Source organism: Giraffa tippelskirchi, chromosome 3, assembly GCF_054371585.1.
Source record: "Giraffa tippelskirchi isolate mGirTip1 chromosome 3, T2T-mGirTip1v1.2.pri, whole genome shotgun sequence".
Taxonomy (NCBI): Eukaryota; Metazoa; Chordata; class Mammalia; order Artiodactyla; family Giraffidae; genus Giraffa; species Giraffa tippelskirchi.
In genome coordinates, this window is record NC_137277.1 from 186,383,448 (window position 1) to 186,407,281 (window position 23,834).

The 23,834-nt window shown below is 51.7% G+C and overlaps 1 protein-coding gene across 1 annotated transcript in view; it reads right to left on the reverse strand.

Annotated features, from left to right (window-relative positions):
- EPHB2 (EPH receptor B2) overlaps positions 1–23,834 on the reverse strand; it is a 219,125-nt gene that overhangs the window by 28,317 nt on the left and 166,974 nt on the right. The window contains exon 6 of the mRNA XM_081574545.1: positions 9,361–9,485. Coding sequence (XP_081430671.1) covers positions 9,361–9,485 — 125 coding nt within the window. The remainder of the gene's footprint in view (positions 1–9,360; positions 9,486–23,834) is intronic.

Here is a 23,834-nt window from a genome sequence, read left to right on the forward strand (position 1 = left end):
TAGGTACAAAGGCAAGGAGGTACAAAAAAGCTTGGGATGTGGGGGCAGCAGCAGATAGGAAGTCTCTTTGCTGGTGCCAAATTGCCTGCCCCCTCCTCCAGGAAGCCTCCTTGATTTCCCAGCCAGATGTGATGTGTCTCCCCTCCTCTGAGCCCTGGAGCACTTGCTATTGGTACCATAGGAGGGGGTTTCTGCCGTGTTCCATTGCCCTGGGCCCAGGCTTATCTCTTTCCCTTGACAGTAAGCTTCAGAGGGAAGGGACTGTATTTTGTTCCCCCAGACCAGGCACAGCAGCCCGCATGCAGAGTCCTTCCCCAATGGCCACAGGGTGAAGGCCATACTCTTTAGCCTTTAGGAGTTCTAGACTTTCCGTGACTCGGCTTTTGCTGGTCTCTCCTGCCACATCCCCAGGGTCCTCCAGGCTCCAGACATATGTAGCTGCTTCCCCTTTCCCTGCTGGGGTTGCCAGATTTAGAAAAACAAAACAGAATGCTCAGCTAAATCTGGATTTCAGCTAAACAATGACTAATTTTTAGTATAAATATGTCCTGTGCATTCTTTGAGGTATACTAAAACATTACAAGAAAATTAAAATGTAACCTGGTGTCCTGTATTTTATTTGCCAATCTGACCTTCCCTGGACACTCCGAGCCTTTGCAAGTGATGTTGCCCATCTGAACGACTCTTTCCGCATTTGTCCGGCAGTTCTCTTATTTATCATTCAAGACTCAACACAGGTACTACCTTGGCTAGGGAAAGTGAAAGTGAAAGTCACTCAGTCGTGTCTGACTCTTTGTCTGACTCTTTATGACCCCATGGACTGTGTCCACAGAATTCTCCAGGCCAGAACACTGGGGTGGGTAGCCTTTCCCTTTCCCAGAGGATCTTCTCAACCCAGGGATCGAACCCAGGTCTCTGGCATTGCAGGCGGATTCTTTACCAGCTGAGCCACAAGGGAAGCTCAAGAATACTGGAGTGGGTAGCCTATCTCTTCTTCAGCGGATCTTCCCGATGCAGGAATTGAATCGGGGTGCCCTGCATTGCGGGTAGATTCTTTACCAACTGAGCTATCAAGGAAGCCTGGGAGACCTCACAAATGTCCCATTCAGAGACTGCAGGTCCATTGTCTCCTCTCCTACCCATTGTTCTGATATAAACGTGTCTTCTCTAAAGCCTGTGGGATCTCTGGGGCAGAGATCTTGTCTGGCTCATCTCTGGGACCCTCAGGCTGGGCACACAGTATGTGCTCACTAACTACTGAGATAATGAATGGGTGAATATTAAACTGTTAAGACTATTCATGTATGCAGGTCAGGAAGCAACAGTTAGAACTGGACGTAGAACAACAGACTGGTTCCAAATAGGAAAAGGAATACGTCAAGGCTGTATATTGTCACCCTGCTTATTTAACTTATATGCAGAGCACATCATGAGAAACGCTGTGCTGGAAGAAACACAAGCTGGAATCAAGATTGCCAGGAGAAATACCAATAACCTCAGATATGCGGATGACACCACCCTTATGGCAGAAAGTGAAGAAGAACTAAAGAGCCTCTTGATGAAGGTGAAAGAGGAGAGTGAAAAAGTTGGCTTAAAGCTCAACGTTCAGAAAACTAAGATCATGGCATCTGGTCCCATCACTTCATGGGAAATAGATGGGGAAACAGTGGTCCCATCACTTCATGGGAAATAGATGGGGAAACAGTGGAAACAGTGTCAGACTTTATTTTTTTGGGCTCCAGAATCACTGCTGATGGTGACTGCAGCCATGAAATTAAAAGACGCTTACTCCTTGGAAGGAAGGTTATGGCCAACCTAGATAGCATATTTAAAAGCAGAGACATTACTTTGCCAACAAAAGTCTGTCTAGTCAAGGCTATGGTTTTTCCAGTGGTCATGTATAGATGTGAGAGTTGGACGGTGAAGAAAGCTGAGCGCCGAAGAATTGATGCTTTTGAACTGTGGTGTTGGAGAAGACTCTTGAGAGTCCCTTGGACTGCAAGGAGATCCAACCAGTCCATCCTAAAGGAAATCAGTCTTGACTATTCATTGGAAGGACTGATGCTGAAGCTGAAACTCCAATACTTTGGCTGCCTGATGCGAAAAACTGCCTCACTGGAAAAGACCCTGATGCTGGGAAAGACTGGAGGCAGAAGGATAAGGGGACGACAGAGGATGAGATGGTTGGATGGCATCACCGACTCGATGGACATGGGTTTGGGTGGGCTCCCGGAGTTGGTGATGGACAGGGAGGCCTGGCGTGCTGCAATTCATGGGGTCGCAAAGAGTCAGACACGACTGAGCGACTGAACTGAACTGAACTGAACTGAAGACTATTCATTTGTGGAATCCGGGGAGCAGTACCAGATTTGGCCAGTAGGTGCCGCTGTCCAACATGGGATGGGCTCAGGCTCGAAAAACGGGTTTGGATTCTGCGTACTAGGTGGGTCCCCCACTTAAGAGAGGCTAGAAGTTTTTGATTATATGAGGTAGATGGGAGGAAACTGCTAGAGGCATAGTTGCCTTGGAAAGCTGAGGCACTAACCTGAGTGGATCCCTTCTCTAAAACCAGACACAGGACTGAGCAGGGGATTGGTATGTGTATTAGTCGCTCATTTGTGTCCGACTCTTGTGACTCCATGGACTGCAGCCCGCCAGGCTCCTCTGTCCGTGGAATTTCCCGGGCAAGAATACTGGAGTGGGTTGCCATTTCCTTCACCAGAGGCTCTTCCCGACCTAGGGATCCATCCCGGGTCTCCTGCATTGCAGACAGATTCTTTACTGTCTGAGCCATGCAGGGGACTGGAAGTCATTTCAGATGCCAGTTCTTCCACTGCTTTGCATTATAATTTTGGGAAAAACCCTTCACTTCTCTGAGCCCCTGTTTTCTATTCTGGAAAATGGAGCAATAAATGTCAATTTTTCAGGGTTGTTGTGAAGATAAAATTTGATCAGGCAGTGCTTAGCATACTGGAGATGCTGTCTAGAGCCATCAATTTCCTTCCCTCTTCCCACTCTGTTTTTCCTCTGTCTTTAACGTTCCATTATCCGAATAAAGATTAAGCAATGATGGACTATGGGAAGAAATATAGTATGAAATTCACTAGTGCTTAGTTGGAGGCCTTACGCAGTAGACCAATGAGGCATGGGTACATTTATTAAGCTCTCTCAGCCTCAGTGTTCTCATCTCTAAAGTGGAATAACACCATTATATACTATACACAGTGGCTGTGGAAGTTTAATAGGAAAAAATGGGCAAAGCTTTTAGCATAGACAAGGCTATGGTCTTTCCGGTAGTCATGTACGGATGCAAGAGTTAGACCATAAAGAATGCAGAGTGCAAAGAATTGATGCTTTCGAACTGTGATGCTAGAGAAGACTCTTGAGAGTCACTTGGACAGAAAGGAGATCAAAATAGTCAATCTTAAAGGAAATCAACCCTGAATACTCATTGGAAGGACTGATGCTGAAGCTGAAGTTCCAATACTTTGCCCACCTGATGCAAAGAGTCAACTCATTGGAAAAGAGTCTGATGCTGGGGAAGATTGAGGGTAGAGGAGAAGAGGGTGACAGAGGATGAGACAGTTGGATGACATCACTGATTCAGCAGACGTGAACTTGGGACAGAGAAGCCTGGCATGCTTTAGTCCACAGGGTCGAAAAGAGTTGGACACAACTTGGCAACTGAACAACAACCACCAACACACAAAAGAGTAAAGGAAGGCTACCGCCATCACGGTTATCATCAACACTTGATAGAATAAGCCTTCACCAATGTTCATTAAATGAATGCTGCTGCTGCTGCTGAGTCGCTTCAGTCGTGTCCGACTCTGTGCGACCCCACAGACGGCAGCCCACCAGGCTCCCCCATCCCTGGGATTCTCCAGGCAAGAACACTGGAGTGGGTTGCCATTTCCTTCTCCAATGCAGGAAGGTGAAAAGTGAAAGTTAAGTCGCTCAGTCGTGTCTAACTCTTAGCGACCCCATGGACCGCAGCCTACCAGGCTCCTCCGTCCATGGGATTTTCCAGGCAAGAGTACTGGAGTGGGTTGCCAGTGCCTTCTCCGCCATTAAATGAATGAATGCATGCAAAAGTGAGTGAGTGAACGACAAGCATCTCCATGTCGCTACTGCTCCATGCACATTCGGCAACAACCTGAATGCAGCCTGGCCTTTCATAGTCCACCCCCTCCTCCGCCCACCTTTGCTCCTTCTCTCTGTAATGTCCTTCCCTTTCACTTCTGCCAAGTAAAAGTTTCTGTTGAATAAACACATAAATTGATGTGGGCTACGCGGGCCCATCCGCCTCACAAATGACTCTTCTTGAGCTCTTGGGGGAGCTGAGGGGGGTGTGAACCTATGTGCTTTGGGGCGGCTGCCAAAGGAGGCCACCTCCCCTGGGGCGCGGGAGCCAATGGGAGCGGCCCGCCCCGGTCTGGCTAACGCCATTCGTCCGCGGCATCCAGAAGCCTTCCTGCGAAGCGGTTGTCCGCTCCGGGCTCCGGGCAGGCTGGGAAATCCCCGTGGAGCTGGGGCAAGGCCAAGCGAGAACCCGCTCCAAAGAGCCCTTTCTGAAGAAGGCCGGGAGGAGGGGGGAGGCTGGGGGGTGGGGCCCACACGAGACGGCAGGGCTCGGTTCGGACTTCCCTACCTGGGAGGATCTGGAGCACTCATTAAGGAAATCAATGGTAGGCACCAGGAGGACTCTGAAGTGCCGGTGAGAGCCGGTTTACCTAGAAATAAATCTGCCCCCCAGCAGCCTGGCCGCGCCTCCCCAAGTGGGGCTGATTCGGGAAGGCAGAGGTGGTGCGGGGATGTCACACCCCTACCTGAGGGCCCAGGGCCAGAAACCACTTCTGGTTCTCCCCTCACCCCTCTGCTGGTGTCTCCTCTGATACGTTCATCTACAACTTTTTCTTTCTCTCCTTAAATCCTGCCATTCTCCTGGATCCTAACCTTTCACTTCCGTGTGTCCTCTGCACACTTGTCTGTCTGTTCTTGACTACACCTCCCTACCCCTGGCAAAGCAGGAGATGCAAGAGATGCAGGTTCAACCCCTGGGTCGGGAAGATCCCCTGGAGGAGGAAATGGCAACCCGCTCCAGTATTCTTGCCTGGAAAATTCCATGGACAGAGGAGCCTGGCAGGCTACAGTCCATGGGGTTGCAAAGGGTCAGACACGACTGAGCAACTAAGCACACATACCCTTGGCAAGTACTGAACCTATACCTGCAAATCACAAAACCTACATCTGTCCCAGGGAAAGGCACCACCATCCACCAGGAGTCATCCTTCACGCTTCCCTGGTCCTCTGAGTTCCAAAATACTGGTTGAACCTGTCTGCTGCCAGCCCTCCAACTCCACGCCACGCTCATTTCCCACTTGGTATCCCATGAGAGACCTGTGTCCCTGGGACCCCCTTGGAGTCGATTCTCCATGTGGCAAGTTATAGGAATCTTTAAAGCAATATGAATCAGATCACATCATTCCAAAATCTCCTGATGGCTTCCTATCAGACTATCAAATTGAATCCAGACCCTAAAGGCCTGGAAGACCCACCACAACCCAACCCGCCTCCCTCCCCGAGCTCCTCCCCTACTGATCTCTCCCTTGTTCCTGTTCTTCCACACTCTTCTTTGTTCACTGAATGCGCTAGCAGATTCCCGCCCTGGGGCCTTTGCACAGGCTGTTTTTGCTGCCCAGCAAAACCCCACCCTCATCACTTATCTGTCTGGTGAACTCCTAGCATCTTTCAAGGTTCTACTCAACTGTCATTTAAATGAAGACTTCCTCTCATCCATGCCAGAATTACGGGTATTTCCTTGGTGTCCCCCCAAAAGCTTTGCTGGCTTTTCTACGGCTTGTATCACATCTTGTCTAATGGCTGTGTCTGAACCTGTCTTTCCCCCTGGACTGTGAAGTCTTCCATCTCCAGTCACATTCACAACTCAGTGAGAACTGGACATGGAACAACAGACTGGTTCCAAATAGGGAAAGGAGTACATCCAGGCTGTATATGGTCACCCTGCTTATTTAACTTATATGCAGAGTACATCATGAGAACCGCTGGGCTGGAGGAAGCACAAGCTGGAATGAAGACTGCCGGGAGAAATATCCATAACCTCAGATATGCAGATGACACCACCTTTATGGCAGAAAGTGAAGAGGAACTAAGGAGCCTCTTGATGAAAGTGAAAGAGGAAAGTGAAAAATCTGGCTTAAAGTTCAACATTCAGAAAACTAAGATCATGGCATCCAGTTCTATCACTTCATGGCAAATAGATGGGGAAACAATGGAAACAGTGACAGACTTCATATTTTTGGGCTCCAAAATCACTGCAGATGGTGACTGCAGCCATGAAATTAAAAGACGCTTACGCCTTGGAAAGAAAGTTATGACCAACCTAGACAGCATATTAAAAAGCAGAGACATTACTTTGCCAACTAAGGTCCGTCTAGTCAAGGCTATGGTTTTTCCAGTAGTCATGTATGGATGTGAGAGTTGGACTATAAAGAAGGCTGAGCGCCGAAGAATTGATGCTTTTGAACTGTGGTGTTGGAGAAGACTCTTGAGAGTCCCTTGGGCTGCAAGGAGATCCAACCAGTCCGTCCTAAAGGAGATCAGTCCTGAGTGTTCATTGGAAGGACTGATGCTGAAGCTGAAACTCCAATACTTTGGCCACCTGATGCGAAGAGCTGAGTCATTTGAAAAGACCCTGATGCTGGGAAAGATTGAAGGCGGGAGGAGAAGGGGACCACAGAAGATGAGATGGTTGGATAGCATCACCAACTCAATGGACATGAGTTTGGGCAAACTCCAGGAGTTGGTGATGGACAGGGAGGCCTGGCGTGCTGCAGTCCATGGGGTCGCAAATAGTTGGACACGACTGAGCGACTGAACTGAACTGAACTGTGAAGTCTTTAGGTCTCTAGGCAAGCTTGGTTACTCTGAGAAAACCCAGCATCCAGCTCAGGGCCTAGTCCAAAGCTGATGACACTAAATGCTGAGTGAACCAATGTCTATCTCCCCACTGACAGAGTCAAGCTGCCTCTTTCTGCACCCAAGCCCCGGGAGGAGGGGCTGACAGCTGTACCTCAGGGACCCTCTCTCATCACTTGTGCCTAGAATTCTCCATCAGAGTCTGGTCCTATCCACCTCTTAACAGTCTTCCTAGAACATCTCTGGGAGAAAGCTGGGAGGCAGGAGGGCTGGGTGAAGAGTAAGAGCAGAGCTCCAAATCCTTGCTCTGCCACTTAGCAGCTGGGTGCTCTTGGGCACGTCACACAAATTCTCTTTGCCTCAGTTTTCCCTCCTGTCTAATGGGATGAATAGCACTGCTGCAAGGAGGCTTGGGGTTACCAGAGGTGATATGCTCAGCACATAGTGAGTGCGCAGGAAAGGTGAGCAGGTGATAACCGTGGCAGCTGCAGGGCCTGCTGGTCCTGCCACCCCTGGCAGGGGCCTGGGGATGCCCGGGCAGCAGCAGAAAGTAGGGCAGAGCTGCCTCGGGTTCATACCTCCATCAGCCACCCCAGCCCCTCCCGTCTCGGCAGGAAATGGGTCGTAGGCAGGACCTGCACTGGGATTTCTCATTTCCGCTCCCGTCTTTGGGGACAAACACTTTCATTTAATCATAAAGCTTCTTAATTAGTTTTTTTTTTTTTTTTTAATTCTGGGCTGCTAAACTATCCCTGCCAGAGGGGTTGGGAAGGCTGGCTTCTGCAAAGCCAGGGGTTTCCTGGGCCTGAGAGCAGTTGGTCCAGCCACCCTGGGAGCTGGGTGCCCAGCTCCTTCAAGCCTCTCCATGGTCCAGCGAGGGAGAAGCTGATTGCCTCCCAACAACCAGGCTCAGGCCATCCAACAACACCTAGAGTTGCCTACTGTGTGCCAGGCGGGGGACACGGCAGAGACAAGGCAAGGACTCCACCCTCCACTGAGACTGCAGGAAGAAATTCACTCACTCATTCATTTGCCCAACATTTATCAAGTGTCTCCTTGGTGGCAGCCCAGGGCACTGGGAGAATGCGGTGAACAGGACAGTTGTGGTCCCTGGTCTCTCGGAATGCACTGCTGAGAGGAAGGGATGAGCAAGGAACCGATCACAAGCCAGCCGGGTGAGGCTGGACAGGTATTTACTGAACCTCTGAGACTCACTAGAGTTCAGCTGAGCCGGGAGTTAACAGAATGGAAGGGCTGGCTGGAACTGCTTGCATCCTCTTCCTCTCAGTCAGGGAAAGCCTTTCCTTCCTTTTCTGCTTCCCAGTGGGCTTAGCCTTAACTAATGCACTTCCTATAGTCATTTACACCTTAGTCTGAATGAGAGCCCAGTGACCGCTTTCTCAGGGGGCGGTCTCTGTGGCTCCCTGGGACGGCCTCAGAGAGCAGGTAAAAAAGTCATCAATCAAGAGCTCCCTGGGCCTCTGATGTTCAGCTGCTCTGTCCCCCGCTGCCTCTGTACTGGGCAGCCTCTGCATTCAGATGTGCTGAGCTCACCTGCTCTTACGTCACATAGCCCTTGCTCACCAAGAGGCAGGCAGGGCAGGAAAGGGAGGAAGGGAAAGCACACTCATCTCCGCTGAGGGCCAGACCATGCTGGGCACCACACCTGCCTTTTCTCCTTCACCTGCACAGCGACCCCCCCCACCCGAGAAAGGTGGTCTCATCTGTATTTGACACAAGAGGAAACGGAGGCTCAGAGAGAGGAAGACGCTGGCTCAAGGCCACACATGGCTGGTCAAGGACGGAGCTGGGGTTCAAACCTACAGTCTCTCATTCCTTGTCCAGAGCTCTTTCTTCGACACCAGTAGCTTCCAGCCCTGGGTCCCCGAGGGACTCATGGGGGTCTGATTTAAAAGCTCAAAGAGAGATCACCGTCCCCATACAGAGGGCACTCAGGCAAATGCAAACAAGTGTTTTAGCTGGAATCAGAGCCACGTGGGGAGGAAGCTCTGTTCTCTCCCCCTGTATGGAAGCTCTCTTGAGCAGTTTCAAATCTCTGCTTCAGAATGGATACACAACTAATTAGGACTTCAGAAATGCAGCTTTTGGGAAAACCAGTTTTTGGAACATCAGGCCCTTCAGAGTCCAGAAGGAAGGGGTCTTGGTGGAGAAAGGGTCGTGACCACTGCTTTTTACTGAGATTGTGGCCTGATGCCCAAGACCAGAAAACCAAGACTCAGAGTAAGTCAAGGCACCCGCCTGAGGTCTCAAAGCCAGGGAGGAGCGGAGCTGAGGCCAGGGCTCTTCCTGCTTCACCGGCCCGCCTCGTCTGGCTGGATGGTAGAAGCCCAGAAGCCAGCCTGGGGGAGGGGGTCCCTGAGTGAGGTGGGGGGTGGGGGCAGCACCCAGGAACACAGGTACCTTCTCATAGTACTGCAGCTCATAATCCAGGATGACGCCATTGGGCTGGTCGGGCTGGGACCACGACAGGGTGATGCTGTCCACAGTGCGGCTCACCTGGTGCATAATGGACACGGCCGAAGGAGCTGAAAGAGAGGTCAGAGGTCAGGGATCGGGGCAGGTGTGAGAAGGGGCAGCTCTGGCCCAACCTCAAAGGTGCCTAGACAATAGACAGCTGTGGGACCAGAGAGGGGAAGGCATCCGGCCTAAGTCACACAGCCAGTCTGCAGGAGATGACAGAGTATGGGGCTGCGGGTGCTGCTCTCATGGGGTACCTTCAGGTTATAGACGCCGGCAACTCCAGCCATACCTGCAGAAGCTCAGCCACATCAGGTCAAGACAGAGCCGCTGGGCTCCTTCTCTGATCTGGCCCTGAGTGGGTTGGACTAAATGTCATTCATTCTCTCTCAAAGCTTACAATCTATGGAGCCCCTAGATATGGTGATGGGGCTCTGGAACAAGGAAGCAGAGAAGGTGGGAGATTCATTCGTTCCTTCAACAAATTTGCATCGAGTGCCTCCTAGGTGGTAGGATATAGCAATGAATAAAACTGACAGCCAAAAATAAATATATAAAAATAAATTCATTCATGTCAATGTATGGCAAAAACCACCACAGTATTGTAAAGTAATTAGCCTCCAATTAAAATAAATAGATTTAAAAAATAAATGAAAAACAAAAATTAAAATCAATCAGTCAATAAATTCATAGCTACTCTGGAAAAGTTTGGTGGCTCCTTAAAAAGTTAAACATAGAATTACCCCATGATCCAGCCATTCCACTCTTAATCACATACTCCAAAGAACTGAAAGCAGCTATTCAAGCAAATATTTGTATATGAATGTTTACAGCAGTACTATTCACAACAGCCAAAAGATGTGCTGTGCTCAGTCTATCAACAGATGAATGTCTATCAACAGATGAATGAATAAACAAATTGTGGCATACACCTATAACAGAATATTACTTAGGCATAAAAGAGAATGAAGCACTGTCATATGCTATGATGAAGATAAGCCTCAAATCTGTGCTAAGGGCCAATTGTATGGAATAGATAAGGTGACAGAGACAGTAAGGAGATTGTGGTTGCCAAGGGTTGGGTGAGGGGGCATGGGGAATGCTGGGTATGGGGTCTTCTTTTGGGACGATGAAAGGGTTGGCACCAGGTAGAGGTGGTGAGTGCCCACATTGTGACTGTACTAAGATGTCACTGAGCCGTGCGTGTTAACATGTTAATTGCAAGTTATGGAAATTTCACCATCCCTCCCTGCAATGCTGCTAATGCCCTCATGGAGGGTAGTTAGATGAAGGAGACAAGAAGTCACAGGAGGTTGTGTTTAGTGCTAGAAGGACCCTTAGAAATAATTTTGTCCCATTCCCTCATTTTACCAATGTGGAAACTGAGGTCTGGAGAGGGTTGTAAGCTGCCTTGGAGTCAGAGTGAAGTCAAGCTCGCAGCCCTATCCGTGATTCCTTCCTCCACAGGGCATCCCCCCTGTGTTAGTCGCCTTCCTCTTAAATGGAACAAGCCTGCACAAAGCACCTACGTCGTGTTGGCCGTGGCCCCGGACCCTTCAGGCGTGTGTGTCCTGAGCTGACTGTCGACGAGGGGGCTGTACCAGCCCCACCAACAGGTGCAGCTCCCGAAGCTCAGAGCCGCACAAGGCTTCCTGAGATCACACAGCCCGTCCGTGGGGGAGCTGGGGTCTGAACCCAGGTCTGCTGCTCCCAGAGCAGGGTTCATCCAGGAGTCCTGGCCTGGTTCTTCCCGATGGCGTGGCTGGAGAGGGGAGCCCCCTCGGCTCTCTGGGCCTGAGGGTTTCATGGTCCCAGGATGGGCTGAGGACTCACCAGTGTTGGGGGAGCACCTCCTGTAGTCTCTCCTGGCTCTGGGCAGGTCCACAACAAGTGGATGCCCTGTCTCGACCATCTTGGCGATTCCTACAGGAGGCTGAGGCTGACTCTTCTCCTCCCACCCAAATCCTGCTTTGCAGGGGCTCTGGCCACATCGACAGGAGCGTAGACCAGGGAGGGGTAGGGGCTCTCGGAGGATGAGCATCATTTGTTTCCTGCTCTGTCTCCACCCCTTTGTCCCCTGGGTGGACGGAACAGTCTCTTGGTCAGAAGACTTGGAGCTTGCTCTCTGGCCTGCTGCTAACTGACTGCCCTATGAGCTGCAGGCTATTAATATCCCCAGTTTATAGATGGATAAACTGAGGCTTGGAGCTATTCAGTGATCTGCTCATGGCTCATACAACCAGACAGTGGAGGGCTGACTCTTGAAACTGGTGGCTCAGGCTCTTCACCAGCGCAGCTCTGGTTACCGTGAGATCAGCCTGGTTCCAACCAGGCTGGGGCAACCTTGGGCAGGAGGCCCCCATTTCTGGATCTGGTTCCTCCTCTGCATCGTGGGCACAGCTGGAAGATCCCTGAGAGCTTGCAGGTCAAATGTTACCAGCCTGTCCTTCCTGGTTGACCCTGGTCCTGGAGTTGCATCAGCCCAGGAGGGGCTAGTGTGGGCCTGAGCAAGTCCAGGCTTCCCTCCAGCACCTCAAGGAGCTGTGAAAAATGGGCCCGAGACATTCTAGAAGGGGTGGCACCAGCCAAAAGACTTGGACGCTCATCCAGGTGGTCCTGAAGTCCTCTGTTCTTTCTGTATCTGCCCTACCCCCCACCCTCAAGGGAGGCCATCTGTCCCTCAACTCAGCTTCTTGTCCCGCCAGGGGGCAGCAGGCCTTTTGGGAAGATTAGAGACCTGGCTCCCTGCAAGGAGATCCAACCAGTTCATCCTAAAGGAAATCAGTCCTGAATATTCACTGGAAGGACTGATGCTGAAGCTGAAACTCCCAATACATTGGCCTCCTGATGTGAAGAACCGACTCATTGGAAAAGACCCTGATGCTGGGAAAGATTGAAGGCAGGAGGAGAAGGGGACGACAGAGGATGAGATGGTTGGATGGCATCACTGACTCGATGGACATGAGTTTGAGCAAGCTCCGGGAGGTGGTGATGGACAGGGAAGCCTGGCGTGTTGCAGTCCATGGGGTTGCAAAGAGTTGGACACGACTGAGCGACTGAACTGAACTCCCTACAGTTTCCTCCTTAGTCAAACAAGGAGACTGTCTTCCTTGTTCCTGCCTCACTAAGCACTGTTTATTAACCACCTGCTAAGCTGGGCACTGTGTTAAGCCTTTGACATTCACGAGCGCATTTAATCCTTACAGCTACCTGTGAAGCAGATCTCCTTCAGCCCATTTAGCAGATGGGGAAACTGAGAATCACAGTAAAGTGACTTGCCTGAAGCTACATGGACAGTAAGCGGCAGGACAAAGCAACATACACTCATGCTCCATGAAGTCACTTGAAGGGTTTTCAGGGCTGTGTGTATGTGTGTAGTCATAACAAGGATAAAGCTGCTAACCTAACTCTTTCTGAGCACTTATTCTGTGCCAGGCCCTATTCCAGTCACTTAACACCTATTAACACAGGTGTAGAGACTTCTCTGGTGGTCCAGTGGTCAAGACTCTATGCTCCCAATGCAGGGGGCATGGATTCAATCCCTGGTTGGGGAACTAAGATCCTACATGACAAAACAAACAAAAAACCCCAAAGAACCAGACACAAGTGTAACACAGAATTCTCACAATTGCCCTATGAGCTGGGGGCTATTAACATCCCCAGTTTACAGATGGAGAAACTGAGGCTTGGAGCTTTTTGGTGACCTGCTCAAGGCTTATGCAGCCAGGCAGTGGAGGGCTAGCCCTTGAACTAGCCCTCATTCTCTTCACCAGCGCGCCTCTGGTTACCAGGAGATCAGCCTGGTTCCAAGTAAATGTGCACCGGAAATTAACAAAGAAATTGATAGACCCCTGGGGAGGGGGGTGTGGTCAGAGCTCTCAGTGTCTGGGTTTCCTCATCTGCAAAGTGAGCCTAATGGTTACAGTGTCGGGGGCTGTTATGGGGAGGAATGAGTGAAAACACTTCAGATGCTTAGTGTGGTGCCTGGCACATGGTCAACACTGTGAGTGTTTGGGGGTGTGTCACTGGGCACTGGCCACTGGTCACTGAGCAGCTGACCTGCATTTTGTTCGAGCCTCTCAATAACAGTGTGGGATGAGGGTTAATAGCTGCAATTTGCAGAAGAGGAAACTGAGGCAGGAGACGTGGGTTCAATCCTTGGGTTGGGAAGATTCCCTGGAGAAGGAAGTGGCAACCCACTCCAGTATTCTTGCCTGGAGAATCCCATGGACAATGGGGGCTACATTGTCCAGGCTTCTGTTCAGGAGCCTGGCGGGCTACAGTCCATGGGGTTGCAAAGAGTCACATACAACTGAGCGTGCACACACATGCACACACACACACACACGCAGGCTCAGAGAGGCATGATGACTTCAAGGTCACACACCTAGTGAGGAGCTGAGCTGTGCCTGGAGACTTGGGCTCAAGACTGCCCTCTCATTTGCCCAGGCCAGAGTCTTCTGGGGCCTGCGGGCTCGGAGAGTCTGGATGCAGCGGGACAAGTAGTTTCAGGACAGGCATAGGGACGGGGCTGCAGAGGCAGGTGGGGGCCAGACCTTCAGACTTAGGAGCGGCTTTATCCCAAAGGCACTGGGAAGCCATCGCAGGGCTGCAGTAGGGGCGGCAACACACAAAACAAGGAAGGCCCACAGCTAACCCCAAACACTTCCTGTTCACTCCACGCCAGGCACTTCAGAAACTGCTTTACATCAATTAACTCATTTAACATTCACAGCAACCCGATGAGGCTGGTATTATTGTTATCCCCATTTCACAGATGAGGAAGTGGAGGCACTGAGGTATGAAGTAAACTGGCCCAAAGTTACCAAGTCGTGGAGCTGGGATGTGAACCCAGGCCCAGCCACGTCTAACATCTCCTGTCCTCTCCACTGGCTGCGGCCGAGGCAGGCTGACCACAGACGTCTGGAGATCAGTGGGCCTCAGCGGGCCTCTGAGGACAGCGTGGCCCACCGCCCACCCGGCCACCCTGGCTCTGGGCGCTCAGCTGTCGGTGGAGGCAGGTCGCCCACGGCCAGGGGGGTCTGGGTTTGGTGGGCTTAGCTGGTAGGCTTGGGTTACAGGCAGCGAACCTGGGCTCTGATCCCATAAGCCCTGTAACCCTGGGTGTGGCAGGGAGGAGGCATTCGCCGGGAAGACGATCAAGGCGGGCCAGCGAGGACCAAGCAGAGCCGGCCTTTCTCCTGGAATCCGGGGGGATTAACGGCGGAGAAAAGGGAACAGCTGGACGATCCCCCGTCCCTCCTGGCTGCCCGCCGCCCACCCTGAGGTGTCAGGTTGCCCTGTGAGTCTCTCTTTAGGGAATTCTGGTATTTTCAATTACTAGCCGGGCGCACTGGCAGGGGGGTGGGGTCAGGGGCGCCCCGTGACCCCTGCAAGAAGATGGAGCCCCAGGGAGCAGGCACAAAAGAGGCTTGTGGGGGTCGAGAGGGGACGGCGGAGGCCGGCCAGGCAGGGCCTTGCTCAGTGGGAGCAGGTGGTCAGGGGCCCTGCTGCCCCCAGCGAGCCATGGGGGAACGTTCCAGTCTCTTCCTCAGCCGAACCTGGAGAAGGAGCCTTCCCTTCTGTGTGCCTCTTTCTCTCCCAGGGCAGGTCCCAGGGCGTGAAGGAATAGGAGGAGGGGGTTTCTGGGGTCTTCTGGGACTAGGGTCCTTTGACAGGCAGAAAGTCAGGAGGCCTGTGGTTCTGGCTACCGCAAGAGGGTGTGGGTTTGGGTCTCATTACGCGCTGATCTCTAAGGAAGGAGACCCCCACTCGGCCTTTGCCCTTTCACCAGAAGACCCCATGAGCTTAGAGGGGCAGGGGAAGAGTCGCTGGCACTGGGGGGGGTCAGAGACCCCACCCTGAACCCCAGACTCTCAGACCCCGCTGCCTCCCTGACATCTTCACACGCCCTCCGTGATCCCACCGGGAATAAAACCCGCGGCTCCCAAGCGCCTCCCACACTGGTTGCCTCTCTGTCCCTGCTCACACTGAGGTCATTCTTGCCTCGGGGCCTTGGCCCCATGGTATTTCTGCCCGGAAACCTCCTCCCCCAGCTCTTCCATGACTGGTGCCTCCTCGTCATCTAGGCCTCAGCAAAACCATCACCTTCTCAGAGAGGCCCTCCCTGACCACCAGCCCGGCCCCAGTCACTGACCAGGCCACACGCTCTTTTCTTTCTATTCTCTGCAGACAGGGGCCTTGTGTCTCTTATTCAATCTATCCCTGGTGCCTGCAACAGTATGTAGCTCAGAGCAGGCACTCGGTCGATGCTTGGCGGAGGAAGAAAGGAAGAGGAAAGGAGGAAGCATGGGAGGCTGGCTCTCATGTTTTAGGCCTTTCAGGAACCTGGCTGAATCCACTGACCTTGGGGGCTGGTACACCGCCTCAGGCAGCATCCAGGAGAAGGCAATATGGCTGGTGTGATGTGTGCGTGCTTAGTTGCTCAGTTGTGTCCGACTCTTTGCGATGCTATGGACTGCAGCCCGCCAGGCTCCTCTGTCCATGGGATTCTCCAGGCAAGAAGACTGGAGCGGGTTGCTGTGCCCTTCTCCAGGGGATCTTCCCCACCCAGGGATCGAATCCGCATCTCTTATGTCTCCTGCATTGGCAGGTGGGTTCTTTACCACTAGCGCCGCCCAGGAAGCCCTTTTCACATAATAGCTATTGCGTTTTGGAGCCAGTAATCTGAGGAACATATTTTGGAGGGGAAAAATGTTGGTCCAGGAGATACTATTATTCTTTTCCTTAAACCTGAGAAAAACTCCCGTCTGGGGCGGCAGGTGGCAGTTCTGCTCACTCTTCCCTTGACGCACTGTCGATTTAGCTGTATCCACCTGGTGCCATGATCAGACATGATCAGAGTCCATTTTACAGATGAGGAAAGAGAGACTCAGATCAATGTCTCCTGCCCAGTGTGCCTCAGCTCCCAAGCAGTGGAGCTGGGATCAGGACCCAGGTCTGCCTGACCCGAAAACCCAGGTTGCTTTTTTGTCCTGGTTGTCTGGCCCTATCCACAAGTGTGATTTGAGCAGGCTGAGGTCCGGCCCTGGGCTTCATGATGTGGAAACATCCAATGGTCCACCTCCTAGTGGGCTGCTCAAGCACCCTGATCTCATCTGAGGCCACCCAGTGGGAACCGGTCCCACCCCAGCATCTGGACTAGCAAGGTGGGAAGAGCCTGGATCTCGAATCAGGGGACCTAACTGAGCCTTCTGTGGGGACAGTGGCAAGGATGCTAGCAAGGTTAAATGAAGACCTGCATGTAAAGTGTTTAGCACAGGACTTGGCCCAGAGTAAAGGACCAGGGGACATCAGCCATGTGTCACTGCCTGGGCCACTCAGACTCTCAAACAGCACCGTGAGTAGCTGAGTGCTTAGCAAAGGATCATGAATGGTAGTGGCAATGGTGGAAGAGCGGAGAAGAAGCAGCCTCCAGGGTTCAGGTCCCATCTCTCTTATGCTCAGGTGACACTATTACTTCAGGCCAGTTACCCCTTTCTATGAACCCTGGGATCTCACCTGTAAAATGGGTTGTGGCAGACAGTATCCACTGCCTAACAAATATCCATTTTTCCTTTCTCAAATTAATAGAACCCTGGTTCTTTGCTGGGCACATTCTTCCTTAATAAAAGATTACACTTTCTCAAGCTTTTCGGCAGCTAGAAGTGGCCATGTAACAATGTGCTTGCCGATGAATGATAAGCTAAAGTGTGGGACTTCAAGGGAGTCTCTTTAAAATGAAGGGGCCCTATCCTTGTCACTTTTCTTCTTCCATCTTGCTGCCTGGCATATGGATGTGATAATTGGAGCTCTTGCAGCCATTTTGGGCTATAAGGACAAGAAACTGTGTGCTGAGGAGTCTGAATCCCTAATGATTCCATGCAGTTGCCCTAACTCCTATTTTCTGACATCCTTTACACATAAGAAAAATAAATTTCCATTTGGTCTAAGTTACTATGTAGACTGGTTGTATTAATTGCCTCTCTGTATCTACAACCTTTGTCCTAGAATTTGTATAATCCCCCTCTGGCTCTGGCTTTGGGCTTGGCTGTGTGACTTGCTCTGGCCAGTGGAACGTAAGTGAATATGATATAAGCAGAGCCTTGAAAAAGCCCTCCCATGTATCTGATGGCCGTGAGAACAGACCCAGGCTGACCTGTTAGAGGCTGAGACACGTGGAGCAGACTTGTTGCCCCAGCGGTCCCCGCCAGGGCCATTCCTGACCAGCTCACAGCGCTCCACCCCAAACATGCAATAGAGCCCTGACAAAATCCAAAGAGCTGCTGAGAGACCCGGAGTAGTTGGAGCACAAACATATGAATGCTCCCCGCCGAGACCCATCCAGCCAGGAGACTCACAAGCTAGATAAGTGCTTCTTGCTTTTACAGCTGATTGTTAAACAGCCTTACTGTGGCAGCGGCTATCTGTTCTTTTTCTTGCTCTCATAGGCAGCCAAACCAATCTTAGCTGAGAGTCTAGGTGGGCAATGCCTCCCCCTGCAGAATGCTTGGGAGGATGAAAGAGGTCGATGCGTGCAGAGGGCTCGGCCCGGGGAGGGAAGTGCCCTCTCCCTCTCTCTTCCTTTTCCCAAGCATGGGCCTCGCTGGGGGTTCTCTTGCCCTGTTTCTTTCTGATCCTCTCCACCCCTAGAGAGAGAAGTAGGTGAGCACTTGCTCATGCCAGTTCTAGAGACCAGCCACTCTGTGCCCGCTCCACAGGAGAGCGAAAGGATCAAGGCGAACACAGCTGGTAGAAAGGGCTTCGGAAAGTTGAAAGTTTTTCCATGAGAAAGCCGCTTGGGAGTGATGTCATGGACAGAGGCTGTGACACCCAGCCAGGGGGTGGGAGACCAGCTCTGCCAAGGACCTGCTGTATGGTCTTGGGCAGGTACTTAGGAAGTTCCCGGGGCCTCAGTTTTCCTCCCTGTAAAAGGAGGTGTTTGCGTTGGATGGAGGCTGATGAGTTTTTTAATTTGACCTCTGTTACCTCCCGGGCGTGATAGGCAGGATCACAGCTCCTGAAGTTGTCCACGACCTAATCCTGGAATCTGTGAATCCGTTATCTTACAGGGCAAAAGACACTTTGCAGATGTGATTAAGGTTATGGCCCTTGAGATGGGAGATTATCCCGGATCATCCAGGTAGACCCAGTCTAATCACTTGAGTCCTTAAAAGAGGAGAGAATCTTTCCCAGATGAGAGTCAGACCACAGAGTGAGAGTATGAGGAAGACTTGACGCCCTGTTGCTGCTTCTGAGATGTGGCAGGGGTGGGGTGGGGGAGTCCCTGCAAGGACCAGAGAGAGTCCCCTGGGAGCTAGGGAACCTCCTAGATGACAGTCCGCAAGGAAACAGAGATGTCTCTGCTACAAACACAAGGAGCTGAATTCTGCTAACACCCGAACGAGTGAGCCCATCAGCAAGCAACGCAGCCCTGAGAATGCTTGAGTTTAGCCTGATGAGATTCAGGCTAGACTTCTGACCCATGGAACAGTAAGATAAGAACTACATCTCTTTCTCCGTTGCTAAGTTTGCGGCATCTTGTTGCAGTAGCAACAGGAACCTAACACACCTTCTGATTTCATCTGAAGCCGAGCTACCGCGTACTGTGCCCAGGGCTTCTACCACATTATTACTAACCTGGCAACCATCTTGGAAAGCTGGGATGATGAAAACATGCCCATTTGGAAGGGGAAGACTCTGAGGCTCAAGGAAGTGAGGGTCCCTAGACAGCCTGATCCCATAGCTTGGAAAGGGGGCGTGCTAGGTGAGGATGCAGTTTGTCAAGCCCAGCACGGACGCCTTTTTTTCCCCCCATGACTCCCTAGGACATGACAATGGGGGAATCTTCCTAATGGGTCATTCAGTATGGGTGGCCCCAAAGGCTGCACTGGCTCAGCCAAGCTGTGGTGTGGCAGGTCCAGGCACACGGCTTGCCCCACCTCTGCAGAAGGTTTGGCTCCACTTTCAACACTGAGCCTTGAGTATGCAGCGATGTCATTATTCAGGTTCTGCCAGTGACTTGAGTGGTGGGCAAGTCATTTAACTCTTACCTTTCCTTACCTGTAAGATAAAAGAATAACAGGATCCACTGAGGTTGAGGAGATTCATCATCCAGGGCTTAGTATCTGGCAAATAATAAACACTTGCCAGATGTGAGCCTTTATTATGCTTAGAGTGAATATAGGATGATTTGTGTGTGTGTGTGTGTGTGTGTGTGTGTGTGTGTGTGTGTGTTTTGGCCATGGGATCTCAGTTCCTCGACCAGGGATTGAACCCACGTCTCCTGCACTGAAAGTGTGGCGTCCCAAGTACCGGGCCACCAGGGAAGTCCCGATCCCTGCTTTTTGAGTGCTGACCCTCCCAGGCAGCCTCTGAGGCATCCTGAGAGCCTGAGCTCACAGCACCCCATAGGAGAGGGTGGTGATGCCCAGAGGAAGATGTGATTAGATGCGGGCTAAATGACTTGTCTGGGCCTATGTGATGGTGAGTAGCTAGGCTTGATTCAAAACCAGGTTTGTTTGCCTGATTCCAAAGCCCAGACCCTTCTCTCCACACTGGGACCAGGAAGAGATGATGCGGCTTGTCAGGGCTTGCTTGGGGTGACAGCGTGTCCGCTGCAGCCCTGGAGGGCTGCCCAGAGTACTGAGGCAGGCTAGAGGACCAGCCCCATGTGGCTGAAATGCTGCACGCACCTAGGTCTGCATGGCTGTCTCCGCCCTGTCATCTGGCTCTCGGCTCACATGCCACCTCCTGGGAGAGGCTCTCTTCCGATCCTCTGACGCCCTTGCCAAGGCTCCCCTTCCCTCTCCCCCTCTGTCCCTGTGTTGTCTTGTACTTTGTGTTGAGGACCATGGACTCTGCACAGCCAGACTGAGCCCTGCGTCCTCCTGTCCCAGCTGAGTGAGCCCAGGCACGTGCCTCACCCCATGCCGTTTCCTAAACCTTCAAGTGGGGATATGCAGCCAAGCCCGGTTTCCTGCCTCTGGGCCGCCCCCCCTCACTCCCCTCCAAGAGGACTTGTGAACACAGGCAGAAAGGTGTTCTGGAATGGCCGAGTGTGGTTCGAAGTCAGCGTGATGGCTTTATGAAGTCAGAAGACAGCTCTGGCCCCCATGAATACCAAGGGAGTGCAAGCCAGGCCCAATCACTTGCCCCAAAGAAATACTTTTTCCTTTTAAGGCCATGAACTGGCTATTTATATATTGCATTTTAGGGTCTGATTAAAACTGAGCATTGAATGCATTTGTCTGGAAATCCAGTCTCCGGCCTTATTTTCCAGCATCATTGGAATTCTCCACGCCTCTCCTCACTCCATGCTTTTCTAGACCCCTTGGCAGCTGCTCACCAAGCACACACTGTGGTGTGCCCCCATCTAGGCACCAGGAAAACCACGGGGAGGGAAAGGAGACCCATAGTGCACTGCCGAGGACTGATGGTGGGGAGACAGACGGGAATGAAATGATCACGAACACGAAACTAAAATCTCAGCCACAGGAAGCTGAGGGTCGTGGTGCTGGGGGCACGTGACCAAGTCAGGATGGCCAATGAAGATGAGCTAAGGTCAAAAGGAAGGGGGAAAGGGGCAAAGCATTCCAAGCAGTGGGTACAGCATGTGCAAAGATCCTGTGGCAGAGGAGCTTAGTGCCTCAGAGGAAGACAAAGGAGAATTCCCCTCCAGTTTGCCTCCTGTACTTTTTTCTCCCGGGATACCTTCTTCCCTGCCTGAGTCCACCTCTGTCTGTTAGAAGCCTCTCCATTCTTCAACAAAAGTAAAAGTGTTAGCAGCTCAGTTGTGTCCGACTCTTTGTGACCCCATGGACTGTAGCCCGCCAGGCTCCTCTGTCCATGGGATTCTCCAGGCAAGAATACTGGAGTGGGTTCCTACTCCAGGTGATCTTCCCAACCCAGGGATCGAACCTGGGTCTCCTGTATTGCAGGCAGCTTCTTTACCCATCTGAGCCACCCGGGAAGACCGCCCATTCTTCAAAGGTAAGCTCAAATGCCTCCTCTTTCAGGAAGCCTTTCATGGCATGCCTTTCTCCCATTCCCTAGGAGGAAATGATTTCTCCCTCACCTCCCAGATCCCTCCTTCCGTCCTCATTCATGCCATATAGTACATAAGCTATGTCCAGGTCTCATCTTCCCAACCAAGGCATAAATCTTCAATGGCAGGAACCATGTCTTCTCCAGTGTAGACTTGGAGTCACATGGTTCTGGGTTCAAACCCTAGTTGAGGCCACTTAGTAATGGGACTTCGCATAAATGGCTCCACTTCTCCGGGCCTCTGTTTCCTCCTCTGGCAAAAGGGGAGGATGTGGTGAGGGTGTGTGTGTGGTTGAACAGATCCCAGTTGGGCTCTGGATGCCTGAGAGAGAGTGGGGCTTGTCACGGGGCTTGGAACAAAGAGGATGGGGAAAGAGTGCTTATGGCCCAGAAAGCCCCAGGGCTTCAAGGGCTTACAGGGCTTTGTGGTTGTTGTTGTTCAGTTGCTGTCATGTGCAACTCTTTGTGACACCATGGACTGTAGCAGGCCAGGCTTCCCTGTCCTTCACCATCTCCTGGAGTTTCCTCAAACTCATATCCATTGAGTTGGTGATGCCATCCAACCATCTCATTCTCTGTCACCCTCCTCTCCTCCTGCCCTCAATCTTTCCCAGCATCAGGGTCTTTTCCAATGAGTCTGCTCTTTGCATCAGGTGGCCAACGTACTGGAGCTTCAGCTTCAGCATCAGCCCTTCCAATGAATATTCAGGACTGATTTCCATTAGGATGGACTGGTTGGATCTCCTTGCAGACCAAGGGACTCTCAAGAGTCTTCTCCAACACCACAGTTCAAAAGCATCAAGTCTTCGGTGCTCAGCCTTCTTTATGGTCCAGCTCTCACATCCACAAATGACTACTGGAAAAACCATAGCTTTGACTATACAGACCTTTATCAGCAGGGGTTTGGATTCACTTAAACTTGACTCTCCCCAATTTTTCTAATGGTAATAAATACTTGAGCCACTTGTTAACAGTGCTGATTCCCAGGGCTTATTCTTGGGGTTCTGATCCAGCAGGTCTGGGGTGGGGTCAGGGGACCTGTGTTCTGAAAAAGCTTTCATAGATTAAAAATAATTATTGATTTATTGGCCGAGTTGGGTCTTGGTTGCTGAGTTGGGTCTTGGTTGCTGTGCGCGGGCTTTCTTCAGTTGTGACTGATGGGGGCTACTCTTCATTGCAGCGTAGGGGTCTCACTGCAGTGGCTTCTCTTGCTGTGGAGCCCAGGCCCTGGGGCACTCAGGTTCTGTAGTTGTGGCCCACAGGCTTAGTGGCTCCATGGCACTTGGGATCTTAGTTCCCGGACCAGGGATGGAACCCGTGTCCCCTGAATTGGCAGGCAGATTCTTAACGCTTGGACCACCAGAGAAGTCCCTCTCATAGACTTTTGACGCACACTTGGGTGGGGAAATTGAGGTCCAAAGGGAGGAAGTGATTTTCTTGAGTGCGATAGGTTAGACGGCTGATCTCAGCTCTACCTCTCTTATAACAGGATCTCACACCCACACCCTTTCCAAGGGTGTGAACGCATGCTGCGTTCACTGTGGACCATCGTGCCACAGGGGGTGGCATGCATTTATGTGGCCTGATATTGCTCAGCCACTTATATTCCTGCCATCACCACAAGAGAAACACGCCCAGGGAGTTGCTAGTCCAAGGAGAATGGGGAGACACATGGAACTGACCCAATTCAGCCACATTCTGGAGCTCTGCCCAGTTTAGTGGACTTGGTGCAGATTAGATAAACCCTAGCTGATGCACAGACCAGCGAGTGAGGAAATAAATGTTATTATGGTAAAATTCTGGGTTTGGGGGTGGTTTTGTTATACAGCGTTATGCAGCGATAACTGACCAATATAGTAAAGTCACAAAGCAAAGGAATGACAAAACTGGGATTCAAACTCAGGTCCCCCTGCGACTAACCCAGGGCTTGTTACTCACTGCGCCTGCCTTTCAATCCTGAGGGCTCCCCCAGCACCCTCCTCTCTGGGGCCCTCCTTTCCACTCTGCCTCACCTCTATTCTCTGGGAACGTCCCACTCCAGACAGGAGGGGTCCATTCCAGCAGCCCTTGCTGCTAGCAAGCTGAGCCTTGTTAAGGAGGCAGTTTGACTCTTGGGGGTCCCGAATGGTTGCAGGGGAGGCCTGCACACCTAGGGAAAGAACTCCAGGGACTCTGGGGAGTTTCTAGCTTCTTCCAGTTGAAAAGAGTTCCCTCGTCTCCACCCTGCACTGGGAGCCTGGGCTTCCCTACCTCAAGGGCTTTGTCAAGCTGGAGAGACTCACAACCAAGGAAGGCTTCATAATCTGCCACGTGTCTTTGCCGACAGCTGCTGGCGTTGGAGGGTTTTCTCAGATTGCCCTCCTTGAGTCAGC